The following is a 24,180-nucleotide window of genomic DNA, read 5'->3' on the forward strand; positions in this document are numbered from 1 at the left end:
ATTTATTCACGCACGCTTACTTGTGGCTAATAAGTGGAACAAAATGGTGTTTTACCCAAAATGGGTAGAACCCTTTCAAATTGATTGATACGATGTCTGATGAAAGTGTCACTGAATTAAAATGACACCCGTCGCACATCGGTCACCTTTTTCTTTATACAACTACTCAATTTTTGGGTAGGTATGGTTTTTGCAAAAATTGAGTAGCCGGTACCCAATTTTGCAAAAACCATGTCTATCCAAAAGTTGAGTAGTAGTAGAAAGAAAACGTTGGCCGATGTACAACGGATGTCACATTTGAAGTCAACGAACATTCAACTGACTTTATCAGTTGATAAATTTGATAGAGTTCCATCCAATTTTGAGTAAAACACTATTTTATGTCACTGAGTAGCCACAAGTAAGCGTGCGAATCGCGGACACGTTTTATTTATATGACAGCTGAAACCAGAGTTGCCAGGTTCACAGATTGATTTGTGTTTTATATATTCTCAAATTTGATATATTCTCCAGTCATTATTGAAAAAATCACAATCTTTCTGTGCTCAATGTGGCTCGAAAAGTTGGGAAGCAAACATCATATTAAGTTTCTGGCTTTACCGGTAATCATCCAGAGCAACCATTTCAGCTAGAAGTAGAACCATATAAACGTTAAGCAAAGTACTAAGGTTTTTGAACCAAGCAGGTTTTAAAACCGATCATCAGATAATAAAAACCCACTCAAATTGAACACTACGTATTTCATTTTCGAATTGAACTTTCAGCCAGATCTCAAGTAGGTCATATCAATAAAAATACAGCTTATTCCAAAGTGCATAGATAAGTAGGCTCTAATGGCGTCAACCGGTGGATACCCGTTTCTTTGTAATAATATTGTTCTATAATCGTTTTTTAAACACGACCTCGACATGCGTTATTAATACAGAACTATTTGGAAAACGAAGCACATCATGTTTGATTCCGATGATGTTCATCCAGAAACACATTTCCCTATTACACACGCAAGCATGCGTGCATGTTTTGTCGTTGTACCTTGAGAAAAGATAGTTCATTGCCCCGAAAGACACACCTTGTCTGGGATTCAACTATATTTCCTCATCTGTGATTACGTTCCTCTAAACCCGTAGACATTTCTTTCGGTTGCAACTTGTCCGCAATCTATTAAATTCAATTTCAAGTGCACTTTTCAGTCTCTCTTCACCTACATCCGAGTAAGCGCCCATTGTTTGCTTAACCGCTTCCATCGCGTGGATCAAATCTTGATTCAGTCGCAAAGATAGTTAATGGGCTTGAGAATTCACGAACGGTCCTGATGTGATGGAGTGAGACAATTCACACCACCTCGCTTTTATTTATTTCACTTTGATTCTTATTTTTTCTCTGAAACGCGACAGAGAAAGATGGAAAGTAGGTCACTAGTGGCACTACTTTTAATTCAACTGCTTCTCGACGGTGGCTAAATCACTATGGGCTATCGAAATCCGAATTGACGCAGCCACAACCGACTATCGAGTATAGGTGGTAATGGATCGATCGATCGATATTCAAATTTTCGCTTATCATGTTAACCCACTTGGAAAGAACGGTTCTTTTCACACACACTTCAGTATTTATTGCAATGTATCAATTCGCATGTCTATTCGAGTTGCTTTTCAAGGTTTCAAGCTGTAAAAAAGATCCGCTAAAGAAGAGCAAATGTTTTCTCCGAGTAACCTAATTAATTACAGACTATTTTAATCCTAAAACTAGTTTTGTTTTTACTCTTGCAGATATGTGTACTCGTACTCACTTGCATTCAAATCACCCGAGCTGCACAGGCCTTATGGCCAAACCTTGCGACAGAGAAATGTTCTAGCAGTGGGAACTTAAAGTACATATCAGGAAACGCTCTCACGGACAGTTCTAATTGCATAGGACCGAACAATGCACCATATCCAGCCAGTGTAGTTTCGCGGACATTCTCCAGTTGGAGCCCGAGTGGATCCTCAAGGCGTGGCCGCATGAGTCAGCCCCCGACAGTGGATCCCAAGTTGATGCAGCGAACGTTGCTGCAAGTGTACGGTGATGCCAATGAGGTGCACCAGCAGGAAGATGCGCGCACTCGATACAGTGAGTATCATATCACCAAATAAAAATAATATTAACCCAAGCAAAAGGTATCACTCAAGTGAAAAGTGCATTGTTTCACAGATTACCCATTGAGATCGGTGTTCCAAGCCCGCTTAATTAGTGATTATAATTGGACATTTTAAGGAGTACTGATGAGCCTTGATAGTCGAAATTTCAGTAACGCTATGAAAAATGATGAAATAGCGAATTTAAATAATTGGCGGCAATCAACTGCACCTTTGGTCACATAAATTTTCCTATGAATTTGAAAGCCGTAGGAAAGTGTGGAACGATTTTGTTTGTGTCAAATAAACCTGAATTTTACGTTCCATTTTAAATTGGAAATGTTGCTTACAATCGAGCATTAAAAATAAATTAGTTGATTTCACGCGCTTCAGAATAATAATATAAAGGGTGATTTTCTTGCTATAATCTTTTTGGCAACACTGTTTTTGACAGATCACGCGTGAATCGTGTCTTGCACGCTCATTCAATGTTACTCTCAAGTGAGTAATTTGTACTCACTTTTGCTCATTTAGTTCAAATGTCAAAAAGTGAGTAATATTGATTTAGAAGAATGAGTAACTTCGACTCAGTTTCTAAATTGACAACAAGTTTTACTCACAGAGCTTTGAAAACGTTGTGTGAAAATTTACGTTCACTAAACTTTTCCCTTTGTCGGAGACGGAACGGAGGAAGGCAGAAGGATCATTTCCAATGACCGATGAACAGGTAGCGGCTTCCTTCATTCTTTGCTTTAAACAAATACTGACATACTTATTTGTTTAAAGCAAAGAATTCCTTATTCCAATCCCTTATTCAATTCGAATGATTGAGTAATGTTTACTCACTCGAGCTAATTTTACCATTTGTAGCACTGAATAAATGTTACTCAGAATTTGACAAATACCATATTTACTCAAAAGTGAGTAAACAAGCTCTGCTCACTATAGAGTAGTTCCACTTTTAACGAAAGTGAGTGAAATTGTACTCACTTTAGAGTAACATTGAACGAGTGTGTGAGTCGTTGTCAAACTTGTTCGATTTGCTCTATAATTTTATCATGAATCGTCGTTTGGTCTATAATTGAATCATGAATAGGCACTGGCGAAGTTGGAGGAAGATCCACTTTTTTATCGAAAATTTGTGTTCAGCGACGATGCTCATTTCTGGTTGAATGGATACGTCAACAAGCAAAATTGCAAGAGCTACTAATGCATCCTAAAAAGACACTGTTTGATGTGAATTATGAGCCAGCGGGATTATTCGCGAAATACCGGCCGATATGTTGGAGAGAGTGTGCCAAAATTGGACCTTGCGCATGCCCCCTGCGCGGAGCCGCGGACAAGATTAGCATGAAATCAACTTAAAACATTAAATTATATTGATCGTTCTATCGATTCTAATAAACATTACATTAATTTTCTCAAATTTTGTCAAACTTACTTTACTATGGGGCGCCTTTTCAAAATTAACCATATGGAAGAATGGGCAGAACTTAATCGTGAATATCTCGACTTGTATTAATGGCAGCAACATAATTCTTTCACTATTTCATCAAAAATATGATCAGGAATTTAGGATAATATTTTGAACAGTGTGAGATAACCACAAACAACTCAAAAATTAGGTTTTCTGAAAATTTTAAAACAACGCGGAAAACTCTTTACTATTGCTTGGGTTTTTCGCGCAAGGACGTCGATTTTGAGGTAGTCAGGCACATATCTTCAACTGAACGTTATAAAATGGGAACCGTGGTCGAAAATCGATCATTTCTTCTTGTGCGTTGGATGGAACCAGACATCGGGGCGAGAAGACGTATTCAAACAGCGGCAACGGAGAGCGCACCTTCTGAGTGGTTAAAATCCTCAAACGCTCAGGTCGTAGTTCTCATTTGCCTTCCGGTCGTCAAGGCGAGAAGACACATCAAACCAGTTTTGCATCATTTGGCACTGCGAGCGGATGTGTCGGTTTGTACATAAAGCTATTTTCAATTCAAGCAAGAACGATTGCATCAGCTGCTGGTGGTTTGCATTGGAGAGAAAGAAAACAAGAAACGAAAAGTGGACAACATTATATAAAATCAGCAGTTCTAATGGCTCTAAATGTTATCTAAATAACTATTAAGACTACTTCTTTGCAAATCGACGGTAGAAATCATCAATTTAGTGAAAATCCAAAATAATTTGATTTGCTTCGTGCACTGTGCAAAAATCGTTCGAGATAAATGTTCCAAACTGTGCTAAATATCGTAGAGAATTCCACAATTTGGTCCTTCTAAAAGGCAGAAATGAATCCTGTACAGCATCTTGATAATTTCTTTCAATGAAATATGCAAATCTGAAATGAGATAATCGACGTCAAAAATCGTTTAAAATTTTAGTAGTGAAAAGGGGGAAAGTTTCGCAATTCACACAATCGATCAACTATCAATTCGAATTCGAAAGTGTAAAGAAATCGTGTCAGTTTTATTCGTATTCACGACATCCAATTATGTCTCTGACATTACACACCCGTCCTTTTTTGTATTTTTTTTTGTGCAAATCAAGTAGTATACCTCTTAAAAATCACCCTTTTATTGAATAGATTCTGACAGGGGTCAGAATAGTCCACCTGATGTTTAGTCTTCTTCGTCAGTCATATCGTAGCTTAATATACTACTCTCCCGTGTGTGTCTGTATGTATATATGTATGTGTGTGTATGTATGTGTTGGTATGTGTGTAACATTTTTTGCACTCACTTTTCTTGGAGATGGTTCAACCGATTTTTATAAACTTATGTTAAAATGAAAGGTCTTATAGCTCCATACAAAGTTCGTCATTTTTATTCGAATCCCACTTCCGGTTCCGGAATTACAGGCTGATATGTGCAAGAAAAATGAAAATAAGTGCACTAACTTTTCTTAGATACGGCTGAACCGATTCTCACAAACTTAGATTCAAATGAAAGGTATGTTTATCCCATACGAAGTTCCTGCATTTTATTTTGATCCGACTTCCGCTTACAGAATTACAGGGTGATCAGTGTAAAAATTCCTATTTCAAATTACTTCCTCAACTTTCTCTGAGATGGCGTGACCTATTTTATCGAACTTCGGTTCAAATGAAAGGTCTTGTGGTCCCATATTGATTTCCTGAGTTCCATCCGAATCCGACATTCGGGAATTACAGGATGAAGATTGTTAAAATATTTATACCGTCACTAAAAGCGGCGAAGTAAAAAACGTAGATTTTTTAAATATATTTTTATTATACCCGGCTTTAACCTACTAACGGTCGTTCACCGAGTAAAATAGTTTCTAAACTTGCCTTAAAACTATTCCAATCGGTAGTGATTGTTAATAGATGGCCAAACATTTTAATTTCAGTTTTGCTGATTTCCGGTTTTCGATTAACGACCTGAGATTGTAGCCATACACTCAAAAATGGATCCCAGTCGCTTTTCTCGAACCAACTTCGATTATACCGGTTTTCGGGATCCGATTTCGTAAGTACCTGCAATAGTGGAACTCACTTCGTTTTCTCAGAGATGGTCTAACCGACCTGAGTACTGTTTCACTCTGTAGGTTATGCGAGTTACTGGACAAACGTTTTTGTTTTTCAAGAATCAAAAAAAATATTTCGAAGAGTACCGCACATTTATATATGAGAATATGAAAGATATGAGAAAGGCATCATTACACCCCTATGTGGATTAAAACAGGGTTTTGGTTTCGTTTATTGCCATGCCATTTCTGCCACACCTGTCTAAGACCTTCTAACTGTCCATTTACGTAGAGCACAATAATCCACAAGTCTTTTGATGATGTGATAGATTCTGAGAAGTGGTCCAAGATAGCTCCCTTAATCCAATTCGTGGAGAACGGAAAACATCTTCCAAAATTTCAAATCATATTAGTCGATGGCCATACAAACTTTCTTTGGCTATACTGGTTTTGGTTTCAGGTTGCGGAAGTAGCGGTCCATAGTTCCAAAACGAAACTCTCATCGATTTTTCAGAGACACTCGTGCCGCTTCGAAGTACGACTTCAGTCCATTGTTGGGTAATCATTCCATTCTCTGGCGTACAGTACTGGATACAGCAAAACAGGTACTCGAAGTGCGCTAGCGCTCGTCCTTTTAGTTCCAAAAAAGTGTGTGCGTGATTCAGCGACAGGATATCTTTCTGATCTCACCAAACTATGGTAATGACATTGGATGACAGTTCTCTTTAGTAATTGCATGTTAGAACATTCTTCTAGAGCATGACAACGTGATTACAGTTTCGAGACAAAACGAACTGACCCTCTGTGTAATCCAGCGATATCCTGGACTGAAATATTCGCTATTTGAGTTCTGTGAATACGACCTTCGCATCGTTGAATTTAAAAAAAATACAACAAATTAGAGAAAATTTATGAAATATCTATTGGAATTGATTGAGCGATCAATATAATTTAATGTTAGAAGATAATTTCATGCAAATGTTGGCCGTGGCTCCGCTTTAGATGACCCATGTGCGAGGAAGGTTAATTTTTGGCACACTCTCTCCCGCTTGTGAGGTATTCTAAAAACCGACAGAAGCATGGCTGCACGTTTAGAAAAAATTGCTCAGAGTTTGAGTACTAGTTACTCATTTTCAAATGATACATGGAAACGTCAAAAATTTAGTTGTTACCATCAATGATAATGAGTAACTCTTACTCTAAATTTGAGTATAACGCAAGAACACGTTTTTATGTTACTAAGGAGTGTATCGATAAGTAGTTAGCAACATTCAAACAGTTATTACTCTGAAACGGCTTAATTTTTTTTTGCAGCGTGTTTTGCGGTGACATATTTGTTTACACGTCAATAACAGCTGCGCAATCGATTGGTTTCGGTACGGTTTATCGTTTCAATGATGAGTCGACTTGATCCGGAAACGCGAAAGAAAATTCTCCACACTTGGTACTCAGAAAGTGGTGTCACGTACAACGAAATTGCAAAACGGGTGAAAGTGCACCAAACCAGTGTCAAAAATATTATCGAGAAGATCGGTAAAACCCTATCCATGAAGGATTTGCCCCGATCCGGTAGGAGACGGGTCCCAGCCAGCCCGGCCGGGACTTAAAAGTGGTTGAGTACATCAGGAAAAACCCATCGGCGTCGACGCGAGATTTCGCCAAGCAGTTCAACACCAGCATCAGGATGATTCAACGGAGCAAAGTTCGGCACTCCCTGAAAACGTACAAGAAACAGAAGGTGCCGAAAATGTCCCTGGTACAGCAAGTTCAGGCCAAAACAAGAGCGCGAAAACTGTATAGCCGGATTCTACAGAATAAAGACTGATGCATCCTGATCGACGACGAAACTTACGTCAAGGAAGACTCTGGAGCGCTGCCTGGACCGCAATATTATACGAAATCGGTGTACCAGGACCTGGACGACGCTGACACAACGGTGGCTATGGAAAAGTTTGGGCAGAAGGTGTTGGTCTGGCAAGCAATTTGTATCTGTGGTTTGCGGTCGTCGATTTTCTTCACGAAGGGCACAATTAACGCCAAGGTGTACGAGGAAGAATGTTTGAAGAAGAGAATGCTGCCACTGTACAGAAAGCATAAGGCTCCTCCTCTCTTCTGGCCGGATTTGGCTTCAGCCCGCTACGCCAACTCCGTTCTACAGTGGTTGTCAAAAAATAATGTACAATTCGTGGAAAAGGAAAACAACCCACCGAACTCTCCGGATCTTCGGCCAATTGAAAGGTATTAGGCAATTGTCAAGCGGCACTTTCGGAAGGAAGGTACAGTGTCCCAAAACATGCAGGAGTTCAAAAAAAATTGGACAGCTGCCACCAGGAAAGTCACAAAAGTAACTGTGCAGAATTTAATGAAGAATGTCAAGTCCAAAGTGCGAGCGTTTCACAGAAACTAGGATTTTCTTCAATATAATCAGTGAAATGCATATAAATGTAATTTTTCTTCAATATATCGAAAACTGATGTCAAAATATGTTTTTTTATGCTAACTACTTTTCCATACACTCCTTATTAGCAAGATCATTCTTAAAGGTGTAATAACCATTTGTAGCAACAGGCTCTATTTTTTTGTTAGTGAGATGGCGTGTTTTAAGGGTGAGTTGCTTAACACAAACGGTGTTGTGTCTGCAAAAAACCGGAATGATAGACTGTGCTAGGTTGTGCCATCGACGCAAATATTGTGTCCAGGAGAGCTCCGTACTTTGCTTCAGAATGGAAACGAATAATGTTATTTTAGGTATTGTGTGTCAATTACTTAATATTTTAATGCAATACACTCAGAAAAAGAGCATTTTTTACGCAAATTTGGTATATGTGGAAAAATTTGAGTGCTAATTACTCTATTTTTGGCACATGTACAAATAAAGCATTACTCAGTAAATGAATAGATTTTACCCAAACATCGTTTCCAGTGGAAGAATTCAAATTTGAGAAACAAAGGAGTTACTCCAAATTAGAGTTGTTCCACTTTTTCTGTATATGAGTGGGATCTTACTTATTTTTAACTAACTATTTTTAAGAGTGTGCTGTCAAAATCGCCTGGACGAAATTGCGTCTTTCTCTCGCTGTACGTGTCTTGCTTCTTTCACACCTCCTTCGTTTTTTGTTAGACTTCATGTGACATTCGTCAATCCCGTATGTAAATACAAAAAAAAAGAATCTTGAGACGAGATAAATGAGATTCGAATATGGATAAGTTTGAGAAAGCAATGCATTGCCAGCGCCCATTCATGATTAAATTAAAGACCAAACGACGATTCATGATTAAATTGTAGACCAAGCTGAACAAGTTTGACAATGAAACGAGACACGATTCACGCGTCATCTATCAAAAACAGTGTTGCCAAAAATATACCAGCAAAAAAATCACCCTTTATACGCATATCTAGAGCAACAATAGAACTCAGTTATTGTTTGAGTAACCTATGTCGAAATTATTAACTCAACAGAGTAGATACTGCACCCAGCTGACTCCAGATCGGTACATTTCGCAAAATCCAATTAAAACAGAAACGATTTTTTTGACGAATGGAAACGTTTCTCTCGCATCCGATGAATACAATTTAGCGGTCAGGTTCGCATTTAATTTCGGTAAAAGTGCACAACATGTGAATTTTCCCAGCCACAGGGGAAATGCTCAGCGAAAGCTAGTTTCCTTTTTCGGCACAAGCAATATGCATAATGCATTGTTTCGGTTGCTTATAGTCGCGATATCACCGGTTTCGGCACCAATTGGCTTGGTTTGTGTGCGGGTGCACAGCAGAAATTAGAAAACTCGGTGTCCTCTAGTGGAACGCAAAGTTTAAAATTTATCGATTATATTTTTCTATACGGACACCTGCAGATTGCTGGGAATCCGGTCGCGATGAAACGTCCAAGTGGGCATCGAGACGATGGAGCAGGCTCATAAAACGGGAACGCCGCCAAATGCTGTAATTGATAATTATTTTCTTTTTTTTTCATATCCAACCTTTCAGTATGCACTTGTGAAGTACAAAAGTATCCGTTTTCATTACAAAGCAGGTCTCGCGCTTCAATAAGCTTAGCGTGAAATTGAGTAAATTAGTGCAATGAGAAAAGAAAAACATTGTAACGGGAGCATGAGGGGATCTCTGTATCACGTTGGGAAATATTCGAATTGTAATTGTTCCGGACATGGAAAGGAGCAGGAATGAGATTTAATTTCTGTTTGTTGTTTTAAAATTGATTCAATTGGAACGAAAATTTCGTAGCTGTTCACAGCTTCTATTATTGTTTTGATTGATCTGTGAAGACGTGTTTTGTTTTTCTTCCAACTCTGTGGATACCACAGTGAATGGGCGCTTCAAGTATTGGGTAGAAGTACTGTCAGTACAATCCCAATAAATCTATCTGATCACGATCATAGTTTCCTTTCATTTTCGTAGCCGAAACAGGACGGGGCACGTGATGAAAATATAAATGATCTACTTGCCGAATTATCCATAAACCACATTTGGAATAGTTGTCATTAAAAATTTGTTTTTCTTCCCTTTACGTTCGTTTGAAGGTCGCTCGTTGGACAGCACACCGCAGTGCCGCAGTGACACACCGACCAGACTGTGCAAAACGCGCTACAACACCACCGCTCCGATGTATGGCGTGAGTCTTACTTCCGGCCAGCCCGTCACGATTGTGCAAAAATTTCCCGATCTCCTGCAACAGGTCGTCTTCGAAGTATGCGAGTAAGTATAGCCTTTCGATCCCCAATTGGGCGCGTAAATGTACCTTGGCTTGCCGGTTTCGTAGACAGCGAAAAGCTCACATAGTTCGACACGAGGTTATTATTGATTTGGTCGGCAAAACCTCTACAGAAAAGTTTCTCTTCGCTACTGTTATGCTGAACGCTTTCGATTAATGCGAGAGAGTGGTCTTAAACATCACTGTTGACTGGTGAGCAATTGACTTCGAAAGATGCCTTCGCCGTTGATTGTTTTCTTTATTATACTGAACGTTTCGTTTCTCCAAACTCATTGAGAGAGAAAAAAATGAAAAGCGTAATCGAAGAAACTTGTCACGATGCTGGCCTTTGGTCCCGAATTAAAGTACCTTAAATCATTTTATTAGGCAGGGCATCAACCGATTTCACTGCTGATTTGACGATCGATTAATAAAATTTGTAATACTCAAAGTATTACTTGAACCTTTTTATATGTTCACGAAGTTCAAAAAAATCTTGTGATTTTAAAACTTATAAGATACACATAAATGAATCATTGCAGTTCTAGCAAAATTACATGCAGGAACATGTAAAATTTTGTGTTTTAAAAATAAAATGGCTTGAATAAAATTATATAAAGTACCAAAAAATCCGGCACCGACTTCGACGACTTGAAGCGAGAATCATTAGGTCACAAAATACGCTCATTATTCGACTAAGTCTCAGAAGCACAAGCCTTCTTGATAAATAATTGGTAAGTCTTAATTTTATACAGTTGCTAGCAGGATGCAAATTACCGTTAGAACCTGTATAATTCACTAACATGCTAGTCATTACGAATACACAGCTCGAAAAATTTCACGCAAATTTATATTCAAGAACCTGTAAAATTGTGTGATTTGAAAACTACATGGCTTAAAATCGAATATAGTGGTTTTCAGCTGCACATAGAATGCGACGGAATCGTCGCAGGATTGCGAAATAATGAGCGTCAGAACCACTGATGCCAGGTTTGCAGATTGGTATGTAAATTTGCAATTTCGTTTGTTAGCAGACTTTGCAATTAAGCCGACTTTTTTGCAGATTTTCGAAAATTTTATAAACAATCGTCCATTTTGATAACTTTTGCTATTACTGTAGGGTTTTCGTTTGGTGTTTTCGTCATACTTCTAAATATTGAGGTCGTATATACACAGACGCCTAAAATTTCACCTGGCATCGCTGCCAGAAAATTGGACAGTTGTTTTAACCCCTTCGCTGTCTGTTGTATTGAAATTAACTAGCATTAGAGCCAAAAGAAAAATTAATCGGTTGTTGGATTGAGGCCAATTGCATTTTCAACTGGTAAAAATCCTTAGCTACAATTGTTATTTCATTGTTCATCGAAAGTATCAACAAATGTATATCTGTCAAAGACGATCAACTTTTTAGAGTAGACAAATAGCTCCATCGATTAAAGTACGAGGTTTTGAAAACCAAGGCGTCGATTAATACAAAATATAAATGAAAAGGGAACATACTAAGCACAAAATAACCATTATGCACGATTCAGACGTACCGTCTTCTTTTGTCACAGTCAATCTCCGTCACCGGCACCGTCAACATTAATTACATGCATTCTTATGGTGCCATTCACACGTAACGTCTCCGTCACGGAACGTTTTGACGGACGGAGCGTGTGAACGTTCCGGTAAAGAAAGTATTAAACTAATTTTGACGGAAGCTGACGTTCCGGTGACGGTGACGGAAGGAGGCGGATCGTCTGAATCGTACATTAAGTCAAATAAATAGCACACGCTTAAAAATCCGCGCAAGTTGTAGCCGTAATCTGCCACATACGTATTATCAATATGAATTCATTATGACTGAAGTTTTCTTAATAATGAAGTTTTCTTTTTTCAGTGAAAATCACTATAAAATATAAAACAAAAGATCGATAGCAACTGCGCGACTTGAACTGAGCAAACAGTAGATCTCAAATCATGTTAGTTAATCGATTGAACCACAAAAGCACATATCTGCTTGGCTGGTAATTGGTCAATATAAATTCATACAATCGCACCTGCTAGATGAGTGCATATTATACTCGAAGCCTGTAAAATTCTCTAAGAGTGGAATATTGCGTCATTCGAAAAGTTCCGTAGTTATGAATTGTATCGTCTGTAGAATTATGTCATAAATATCATCGTACATATCGCAAACCTGTGAAATCACCCTATCAGCTTGGAGCGAAATCAATCTTCAGTTCAGCAACGCCATCGCACGGCATCACATTCAACATATTACGTCAAATCAATATTTCTTAAATGTAATACGAATCTCCCAAGAAGCAAAATAAAAACTTTTTCGTATGAGCAATCTATTAGTATTTGATTGCAGTGACGAGAAGCAAAGTCTTGGTCTCATTGAATCTACCATTCTAAAGAAATAATGTGTTGGAATAACATCTTTTAACATCATTTTATTGTTGAAATTTAATTTTGTTAGTGAATACAGATAAATACAGATTTTTAATTAGGCTCTCTGACAGCTCACTTACAACCACAAATGCAAATGAGATTGGTTTGTTTTCATCAGGAAACGAATGCATTAAACACAGTTCAGACGATCAATCAACTTCGGTCGACGTCCAGATTGGTTTATTAAGTTTATTTAGCCGATTATTGCTCACGTATCCGACGTTAAAAAGTTCCGTGAACTTGACCTAGTGTCCTTTCATATGAATTGCTTACCATTAAGGTAGCGCTTCGCCGTGGTCAGGTCGAAGCAAGACAACTCACTGCTTCCTCTTGCTTTGTCGCCGAAATTCCACCCTAAATTGCAAATTTCTAAAATACTAACCCGATTCACGAAAAATCAAAAACATACGATTGTAGGTAAATGATTTTACTATGCATTTGGCGAAAAATATCAGTTAGAAAGCTTTTCTTTCGCGAGATTTCGTGCGAGTTTTGTTAAAATTTGGTTTTCTTTTTTCCTTTTCTCGCTATAAACAACTCGCATATGTAGGGATGTGCTACGTTTTTAATAAAGCGTCAAAGCTAGTAGCGATGAAAATCATTACTGATTTCTGGTTCTACTGAAACATGAATAGAAATTATTTTACAAAGTAGTAACACTTACTGGCATTTTCTACTCATCTATATTCAACGTTTACGCAGAGAGAACGGACAACGAAAACAAAAGAAATGTTGTTAGCGTCTACCGCATGTAGCACGTTGCACACCCCAATACATGCGTTGACATTGTGTGCGTGCGAAAGAATAAGGAAAAACTCATTTATTTTTATAACTCGCACGAAATCTTTCGATAAAAATGTTTATCAGACACAATTTATATACGAATCGATAGAAAAATTAATTATCTAGAATCGTATGTTCTTGGAATTTCCGTTTTCTTCCCCGTTTTCTCACAATTTTTTGTAAAGTGCGTGAAACCCCGGGATAGGCAGCGAACTCCCGTGACCACGGCGAAGCGCTACCTTAATGTTGCTGCTGCGTAATCGTTCCATTAAGGTGATAGCCGCTTGATGCTGCGTGTGAATCGCTTTTACATATTGTTTTGTTTTCATCAGGAAACGTGTTGGCCACCCATTTTTCAGTAGGGCCACCGTTCATTTTTCACCGGGCATAGAAACCTCAATAGAGAGTAATACAGATTTCCTATGAAAATATCTGGCATCTCTGGCAGTGCTGCTATTTTGGCGCGCAAGAGTTTGACATTTCTCTCCCCTACTTCTATGTATGAGATTCGATGCGGACTCGCCTGAGGGCGCCATGCTAGCAAAAAAGGATGTTTCCAATAATTTGTTCGGGAAATGTGAGAGCTGGATATCTTGTTAATATGATGTCATTGGAAACTCGTAATCTTTTCTCTGTTTGTTCAATTTAAATAGTTAAATTGTTTCAAATTAACTACCACAGAAAGACTGTACAGGGTGTTTTGATTAGTGTAAAAATTTCAATTTTAAATTACTTTCTCACTTCTCAGAGATGGCGTGACTGATATTTACAAATTTAGATTCAAATGATTGGTCTTATGGTCCTGTGCAAATCTTCTGAATTTCATCTGAATTGGATTCCCGGTTTTGGAATTGTGTTTGGAGTGTTAAACATTCCAATGCGGTAATACAGAGTAGTGATGCAAAACTCAGCAAAATGAGGTTAATGGGGCTCAAATTAGTTCCAAACGATAGGTCTTGTAAGTTGACGGCCAAACGTATCCATTCCGATGCCAAGTACCAGCCCCCGGATTCCGGTTCCGGAACCACCGGAAATCTTACTTTTCTCAAATGAAAGGTCTTATGATTCTATACATAACTCCTGAATTTCATTTAAATATGTAATGATTGTGAAAAATTTCAAACCGTCTTATAAAGCGCACCGGTGTGTATATGCGCTGGTAAGGAAGACGAAAACACAACGCCGCTTCTACGAACGCTGTGTGCGGTGTTCGATTTTGTACACGCGGTAAAGAAAACGAAAACCAACACCGAAGCTCGATTTTGAAAGCACAAGCGAGTCCATCGGCATCGAGCTCACATGAGCACGAGTTTCCAACTGTATTGAAGAAAACAAAATCACGGCACAGGCACGAATTCCTGATTTTTGTTGAATACGGTGCTGAGGTAATCATAGCCACCCCCAAAAGACAGAAAAAATTTCAATGGATTCAGACTTATTTAAAAAGATATATGCGTTGGAATTGCATGCTTTGCGATGTATATCAAATTTTTACAGTCGGTAGTACAATAATATCGTACCGGTGGTGTAGTGATGTTAATGAAAACTGTAAATATCGTATTGTAACCAAAATTGATCAAAAATTCAATCACAAAATTTGTTTTATGCAGCTGATTCGATACCCTGTTTAGCTAGAATTTTATATACAAAAGCAACAGAAATAGAGCATTAGATGCAGACCAAACAAATGGAATAAAAACAAAGACTTTGTCTCTACACAGAAAAAAAATTAAGAATTTTCCTGGTGACATATTTCTACATACACTCTTAGAAAAAATGAAATTTACGCTTGGCGTAAATTCAAGTATGCCGTAATTTCTTCGGTGATAACACAATATTACATCTACTAACATGTAAACATATATTTTGCGTCTATATCGATGTGAGTTTCAGCTAAAACAACTGTGAAGTTAATGATATGACTTATCTTTAAATGCTTTGTATTGTGAATGTAAGTAAATCGCGACGCTCCTTTTATGTGCATCTATAAAGATGTAACATTTTTTAAGTGTGTACCTTACAATTCACAATTACTTAATTTTTCTAATGACGCAATATTCCACTTGAACAGAATTTTACACGCTCCGGTTTTAATTTGCACTAGTCTACCAAGTGTCGCTGTATGGTTTTAAATGTAGGGGAAGATGTTCGGTTGCCGGCACCCCACCATAAATTTTTACAGAAAGTCGAAAAATGACATGTGTGTGTAATAGGAGCACGTACTTTTTGTGTCGAATACCAAAGCAAACAGACGCTTGTACTTTTTGCTGCACTCGAAACAAATTTTAACTGCGTGAAAATCAACACAAAAGTTTTTTATGACATTTTTTTTAGTATCATAAATTGAAAAGCATCAATCGAAAAGGTGAGTGGATCGAATATTTATGAGATGAAATCGATCTATTTCGTGATTTAATACCGGATGCTTTCAAAATTTTCGCAACCAAAGTTTCTGGTGACATGCAACACGTGGACAACTTGACGGCTTCAATACATCCGTCATATAAGTAAAAACTTTGGTTCTCTGGTTCCGTTAGCCATGGCGACTTCAAACAAATCGTCCAAGTCAAGGAAAATGAACTTTAATGCACTGATTATTGGCATTAAATGTTGCTTAGTGGATAAGAAGCCAATAAATTCGACTGCAGCTCGTTAGTGAACACAATTTTGCGGTAAAAAGCGGATCTTCGGTCAATTTATCCAATGCCCACTGAGCGAGTGTTCGACGCTTACCATGGTCAAGCAGCTTCAATTCCTGAACAAATTGGATCTAGTATGGATACAGACCGGGTTGGTGGTTCAATGCATAGGGCGCTGGTCTTACAAGCCAGTTGTCGTATGTTCGAGCCCCGACCTGGAAGGATTCTTAGTGTCAGTAGGATCCATAGTACTAGCCATGCAATGATTCTGTACACTAAGAATCGGCTGCGAAGTCTGTTGAAACAGAAAGGCCAAATTCCACAAAAGGAACGTAATGCCAGGACTTTGCTTTTACTTTTTAATATGTATATTTAAGTACAAGAAAATGATCAGATTTAAAAATTGAAAAACAAAATGGCGGCTTGGCGGCATTTCCGCGAAAGTGCTGCATTTTAACGACCGGAAACATAAGTCAAGTAAATCTTGACCAATCGATTCAAAAATTTTACAGAATATTCTTGATATTTATCTCCACATGCAGCACTTTCGCGGGAAATGCCGCCAAGCCGCCATTTTGTTTTTCAATTTTTAAAACTAATCATTTTTTTGTACCTTAATATACATATTAAAAAGTGCTTTATACAAAATTCGGATTACTCTATTTATTGGATCCCAAAATAATTCCCCAAAAAAGTCCTTCTCTTTTTTTTCTACAGTCCATAAGTTTGTTAGGTGGGCCAAAATATATGTAGTGGCCAAAATACCTCTGTTACCCTACAACTCAATTCAGAAACTCCTAAGCAACCCAACTTTAAAAACGTCCTCCATATTTGGTGGTCTTATAGCACCGGCTTATCTATGGATTAGAGTTCTGCTTCGTATTGATTATCACATACTGTATTATAAGTGCAACAGTTTAGTTTCCTATGTTTTACCCCAACGATTAATAATGTTATGTAAAACATTATAAGTTCACACAAGTTTCACGATCATCGAAAATCTAGTGAGAAAAGTTTCCTCCAAAGAAAAACATAATTGAAGCGGTTCGGCACTTTTCAAGCTCAGGCGGCATTCAAATCATTTGTTTAATATTTCAATTATCTTGTTTGTGCACGAATACAACATCAAAAAGCCGATAAGTATATGTTTAACATCTGGGAATCGCTTCGAGAAATTCGCTTCTCGTAGGCAGCTCGAACGTATATTAATTGCTTTATTTATGTTTGATCTCACGCTAGTTTAACGCACTCACCTATCGTATTTGTTTTTGCTTCGTTTTTTTTTTTTGCAGATCATCCGAATGCGACGTGGTCCGGGGTGAATGTACCCAAACGTACGTTCCATATCTATTCCTGGTGATTCCACTGGGTCCCGTGACACTCACCGGACAGGATTACGTGCTGGTGGAGAGTGGATGTGTGTGCAAGCCAAAGTATGTTGCCGAGAAGCCACGTGAAACAGGTGGGAACTTCATACCGTGAATGTCGACACACGGGAAGAGACGATGGCCAACCAACAGAACAGAAGATTGAGATTTAATTCAGAGTGCTTAAACTGAGGAAACTAACTTGCTCCGAGTGTACATTGAAGTGATGCTATTTTTATGATGCGGTTTGCTGAAACCGTTTCTGTTTGTGGCGCAAGTTGTACTTCTTGCAGAGGAAATGAAAACAAGTGGATGAAAAAGATAGACAACGGTTCGATCATCTTAGCGATCTGGAGCCGATAGTTCAAATACGAATCGAATGGGAAGAGCGCTACAAAATGGCGTTTATGCCCATAGCTTTAAGATTTATTTACTTTACTGGATAAATTACTGTTAATTAGGGTCCAGCATCCGGATATATGTGTAACTGAAGTTTTCTTGTAAATATGTTTTGCTTTTTGTCCTATAGTATTAACCATGTTAACGTGCATTTGATCCATTGAACAGTGAGAACATTGAATCCAACTAGTTGCATTGCTAAATATTCAGACTTTGCTTGTGTCTTAGGAAATATAATGGATCCAACTGTTTTCACTATCTATTATACTTAATTATTGTACATGCGAGAATGGACTAAATTTAATAAATTATTTATTTTTAACAAATAAATACCTTTTTGAATACTACTTTCAATCATTCACCGTATAAAATAAACTTTGGTAAAATACCAAATAAATGAAGATGACAACAATTTTCAATTTCTTCACATTTTTCTAACACAGATGGATGTTTCGTTCTAGAATGTGACGAAGCATTTCTGTACGGAATTATTGTTAATGAATATCATAGATACCAAAACTCTTTTAATTTGACAGACCCATATTACTTACGTTATCATAGCTTAACCGTTGGGTTAGAAAGAATCTGTCGGGCTGCTGACCTTATGAAAATTATACTGGGCTACAGTGCGATCGTTATTTTCTAAAAAAAAAACAGAAAATCACTTTTTTAAGACTTATTCGTAATTGGAGTCACCGTCACGAAATGTCTTGACAGAAGTGTGAAAATGCCAGTAAAGAAAGTATTGAACTAATTTTGACGGACGCTGACGTTCTGGTGACGGTGACGGAAGAAGGCGGACTGTCTGAATCGTACAGAAGACTGATTCAGTATCGTTAAGGCATATTCTCATCATTACGTCTGGGTCCGTTCATGGATACTTATATTCGTCCACACGTTTCAATGCATACAAGGACTATACTCGAAATAAATGCCACATTTATTTGTATACAACTTTGTGTTGAATGGGTACACTCAAATAAAAATTCACGTTCGATTCACTGGAAAAATCACGTAAAATGGTTTCAAATGTCAAATTGAATATTTTACGTGACGAAAATGTTATACGAACATTCCCTAAAATGAATAGAGTCATCACATAAGTTTTACGTGAAATGACCAAACGTCAAACAATCTACGTGAATTTCCAGTGCGAAAAACTCGATTTTGAAAATGGCGAACAGTGGCCCTCAAAGTGTAAGTAGTGTAAATATTTGCGAAAAATGTTATTTAATTACAATTTTTCACTACATCGACCGGACCATTCCAGTATGAAAGTTTCCATGTGTTAGACTGAACTGAGTGCCTGCGTGAGCCCGGAAGTTTGTCCGCTCCTGACGAATGCTTCAAATGCCGTTGGTCCACCGAAAAACGAGTTCAGAATCGGCATGAAGCTAGAGACACTGAAACCATGTAATGTTACATCAAATTGCATCGGTAGTGTTGGGGGAGTTCTCGGATCTCGACTTCGGCTTCGATTTTTTAAGCTAATTTTCTGAAATAAATGTTTTATTTTTCATGGTGTTTTGCATTTCATAGATTTATATAAAAATCTGAAATCTCCCTTTTGACTTCAACCAATATATAAAATAGTAATTCTCTGGTATCTAAATTTGATATGAACTGATAGGTAAATGTGATATGAACAGTACATTACATTTTACCTATGAAACACGTAACTTTTATTGGATTATGCATTAAATAGTTTCTAAATGCCAGTCCATTAAAACCTACGTGAAAAGTAGGGTGGAAAATATTCACATAACTTCTCACGTAACTATAACATGATTATTATTTTGAGTGTAAATATTGATGCAATTTTGAAAAAAAGAACAAGTTTGAAGTGTAACGTTTACATGTGCAAAATCTCGTTACAATTTCTCAGATAGTTATTGAGATGCCTTCTAAGCAAGAAGTGCTTAAAAAATGTGCTCGGTTGAGAAAAATCCAGGCCTGTCCCACAGGTGGATCGTGGAACATTTGTGAATCGACAATTAGGCCGTGCCCCGTGCGGTAAAATCGTTTAAGGAGACCCAGATGACGCCGACAAGACAACGAAGTTGTCTAACTGAAACCATAAACCGAAAACGATGGTCAAATTCCATGCCGAAAAGTTGTACCGTGAGTGGTTGGTGTAGCCGAAATGGACGACGAGAAGTACATTAAAGCGGACACCAAGTAGATCTCTGGTATGAATTTTGTCAAGAAGTATTTGGTGTGGCAGGTGATCTGTGATTGCGTTAAATTCAGCAAAGCGTACATAACGGTGCCGATCGTCAATGGTCAAAAACATAAAGAGGAGATGTCCACTGCCCTTCCTCCGGTCTCACAAAGGAGACACTTTGTTTTGGCGGAATTTAGCATCGTGCCCTTGCGCGAAACCGGTGATGGAGTGTGTGTGTGGGGCAACACTGCATGACCGTGCGCCACTCTACATGTCATACTTCCTCACACATCAGATGGACAGCAATGCAGCTTGATTGGCGCGAGCCGCCATTACAGGCACAGTTTCAAGTTTCAAGCAAGTAAAACGGGCATCAATGTCCAGATCGGTGATCTGCGCAATAGGTGATTTCCCGAGTTAAACTAGGTAGGTGATTTCCCGATTACACAGAGTGATACGAAGCCAACGATGTTGTTTTGTATCGAATGAAGGAATTCCGCCAAACTTGTCAGCACTCCCCCCAATAGCAAAATTCTGAACTATTATGAAGGATAAAATTCGGAAAACAAAGGTTTTCAAAAACGAAAAGAATTTGAAAACAAATATAGATTAAAGTGACGTGACGATGACGTGATCGTTCCACAGAATTCGATCGGTAGTGTTAAGTCCAAGGTTTGGTAGTTTACCCTAGTAGAGGAGATTGAATAAATCAACTATTCAAATCCTAATATGTGTGTATCTAATCCTCGAGACTTTCAAATGTATCCATAACCGAATATATCTGAAATATATTCAAATTTTTGTCTGTTGCATCTTTTCGTGTACAGTGCTTAGTTCACAAAAAGTATGCCAAGACAATCCCAGAGAAACCGACGCCATGTACCTTCGAAGTACTCGAGCCGGTGTCAGTCCATGGGCGGGCACAAATTCTCTTCTCTGGCCTTCGGTTCATGAAATGTGTGATTATTGTACAAACCAAAAGAAACTCCCGAATGTTAAAATTCAGCTATACTTATTGCCGTTTTTCATTGAAAAACACTGGTGGCGTGGATTGCTCTGGTTTTGCACTTTCGAGTAGAAATGCAACATTCTAACTGTGTTTCATTGCGATTTCTGCTCGAAAGTGCAAAACCAGAGCAATCCACGCCACCAGTGTTTTTCAATGAAAAACGCCATGTGTCGTTTTCGTTTTTAAATTGCACTACACTGGTGTAGCGAAAGCTGCACCGAAACCGTTCGTTTTTACCATTGCACTACACCAGTGATACACTCAGAAAAATCCTCACTTCAATGCTACGTGAAAACGTATGTGATTTTTATCCATAGAACTTTTCATGTAATACTTATGTGAAGTATAGATAGCACAGAATAAACTCTTGAACTCTTAGTCCACATTTGTATCACGTAATATCTACGTCACTTTTTTCGTAGATTCTATAGAATACTTTTGTGAAATTTATAAAAAGTTCATTTAAATTGTGCTGTAAAATTTATTTCATTTGAACTTACTTTTTACCAGAATTTTACCTAATAATCACATTATTTTCATGTAATTGTTACTATAAAGTTCTATATTGAATCTTAATATTGGTATATTGGTATTAAAAACTAATAGATTACATAGTCTGTTGGACATAACATTGCGATAAATTTTGTTCGCACGCAGATATTCTGAAAATTTTACTTTTAAATTCGTTTCTGTTGAATCACTTGCGAAAAATATCAAAAATACAGAATGCATTGTTATAAATCCTTTCTCCGGAGCAGCTAAACTGAAGCGAACATTGTTCCCTTTGAGGAATGCATTCAGCTGGAACTAGTAGTTCTAAATGTGATTGATGTGCTGGAACCATATCTAGAGGTTTTGCCTTTTGAACTCCGCTGTAGAAAAAAAAAAACAAAACTGAATTGTGTTTCAGTTCCGTATTTTTAGAGCACAGAATTCGCGTAATGCCAATTGGTCATGCAAATAAGTTGTACTAAACTCACTACATAGTACATTCGCTTATAAATTATACTTCTGCTTGGTACTAATATTAGATCTGAAAGTATAATAAAAATTAGCTAGACTTCATAACTGTCGATAAAATCAATGAGCAATTATTTACCCTAAAATCACTGTGATAAATACCGTAGAAGGGTAGAAGGAATTTTGCCTATGTTGTTTGTTCTAGGTTTTTCAACTGACGCCATATTGCGAGCACAAAATGAACATGACAAAATGAATTCAAGTAAGTGCGTGACACATAAAATATATGTGACAACAGCAATAATTCTGACATATGGTTAATGGAGATGAGGGGGTGTTCGAAAGTTGGGAAAGGCGCAAAAACTTGAAAGAAAAGTGCGTCATCAACAATATTGACATTGTAAAATACAGGGTCCGCCATCTAACTTTTTTTTTGAACTGGCGGGTTTTTCGACATTGGTAACCTTGATGTCACTTCTGATTTGACAGAAACTTAGTTTTATCCTTCCGCTGAACGAAAATGGTTGTGTATACGCTTGAGGAACGCGTGAAAAAAGTGCAGTTTTACTTTGAAGAAAACGCCGATTTTTGCCAAAAAATCATCTTCTCGGATGAGGCACATTTTCATCTCGGCGGGTATGTTAATAAGCAAAATTGTCGCATCTGGGGGACGGAAAACCCGCACGTTATCATGGAGAAGCCGATGTATCCTCAGAGAGTGACGGTTTGGTGCGGATTTTGGTTTGGTGGCATCATTGGGAAATTTTTCTTTGAAAATGAGGCAGGAGCCGCCTCCACGGTCAATGGCGAGCGATTAGCGATTGGTTCTTCCCGTTACTTGAAGAGGAAGACTTGGACACCTTGGACACGCTCCGTGCCACACAGCCAACGCTACGATCGATCTTCTGCGCACAGTCTTCGAAGATCGAATTATCAGTTCGGATGTCGGATGTCGGTTGGCCGTCTCGGAGCTGTGATTTGACGCCGTTAGACAAATATTTTTGGGGGGCAGTCAAAGATAAGTGTTATGTGGACAAGCCAGAGACAATTCAAGCCTTGAAGGACAACATTCGTATGGCGTACTGCAAGGCCAGCCGAGGCAGCCATTTGATTGAAATTATATTCCACAATTACCCGGAAGGATTGTACTTTAATATGAAAAAATAAATTTTGAAATCGGATGAACCGTTTGTGTTTTATTGCATGTTTAAAAAAAAGTTACATGTCGGACCCTGTAAATTCTGAGATTGAAATATGAATTGTCAAGTTATTTGCAGTTAAGTACTCTATTGTTCATGGAAATTAATGTTAAAAAATCTTCCATGAGGGGGGGGTGTTGAAACCCTCAAGCCTCCCCCTCAGCGCACGTACCAGTATTTTTTTATTTCTTAAGGCAATTTTACGGGCCTGGCCTGTATAAAACATTATAAATTCGCGTTCTTTCAATACTACCATAAACTATGAAATCGGAATAGAAAACTAGTTATGGTATCTGCTTTATTTATACGGTGTATTTACCATTTTAAAGCGTTGACGAGCAAAAGCATTATTTACAGGTGTTTTTCAAAAACTCTCAAGATGTCATTCTGAAATTTTCAGAGTAGTAGTCTTCAATGCAAACAAATGCTAGGTGGCATTACAGTTCAACAAAAACTGTTATGCACTGACGAGTATAAGACGAAACGGATGTAATAACGGAACAAAGTTATTCTAACGGGAACTTCAACTCGCTGTTAATAACTATTGAGTTCAATTTCTGAGCAGCAATTCATTTCTTATAGTATGAAACTAATACTATTAATTCTGATTATCAACTAGTTACAAGCAGACTGCCAAAAACGTTAATTTTTATGACAATAATGACAGTTCTAGAAAGGACCTTTTGTCTTGGATCTATTTCCAGGCTGACCTGTTGTCCGTGGGCACGATACTGAAATTTTTACTTCTGAATATTGATGGAAATAATTGCAACTTTTACAGTGCGAAAGGAACAAAGCAAACTTTCTAACTGCTGGTATCTGGCGAAAGCAAACCAAAGAAGTTACACAACCTCAAAACAGTCCGCAGCTCGAATCGAATCAATACTGATGTTAACCCCGATTCTGTTTCGTTCGAAT

The 24,180-nt window shown here is 37.9% G+C and overlaps 1 protein-coding gene across 1 annotated transcript in view; it reads left to right on the plus strand.

The window, feature by feature from the left end:
• LOC131436766 (uncharacterized) overlaps positions 1–18,260 on the plus strand; it is a 62,441-nt gene extending 44,181 nt beyond the window's left edge. Inside the window, exons 2-4 of the mRNA XM_058605670.1 lie at positions 1,770–2,109; positions 10,134–10,308; positions 17,457–18,260. Of these exons, the coding sequence (XP_058461653.1) occupies positions 1,770–2,109; positions 10,134–10,308; positions 17,457–17,646 (705 nt within the window). The 3' untranslated portion in view covers positions 17,647–18,260. The remainder of the gene's footprint in view (positions 1–1,769; positions 2,110–10,133; positions 10,309–17,456) is intronic.
• The last annotated feature ends 5,920 nt before the right edge of the window (positions 18,261–24,180 follow it).

Source organism: Malaya genurostris, chromosome 3 (genome assembly GCF_030247185.1).
Source record: "Malaya genurostris strain Urasoe2022 chromosome 3, Malgen_1.1, whole genome shotgun sequence".
Lineage (NCBI taxonomy): Eukaryota > Metazoa > Arthropoda > Insecta > Diptera > Culicidae > Malaya > Malaya genurostris.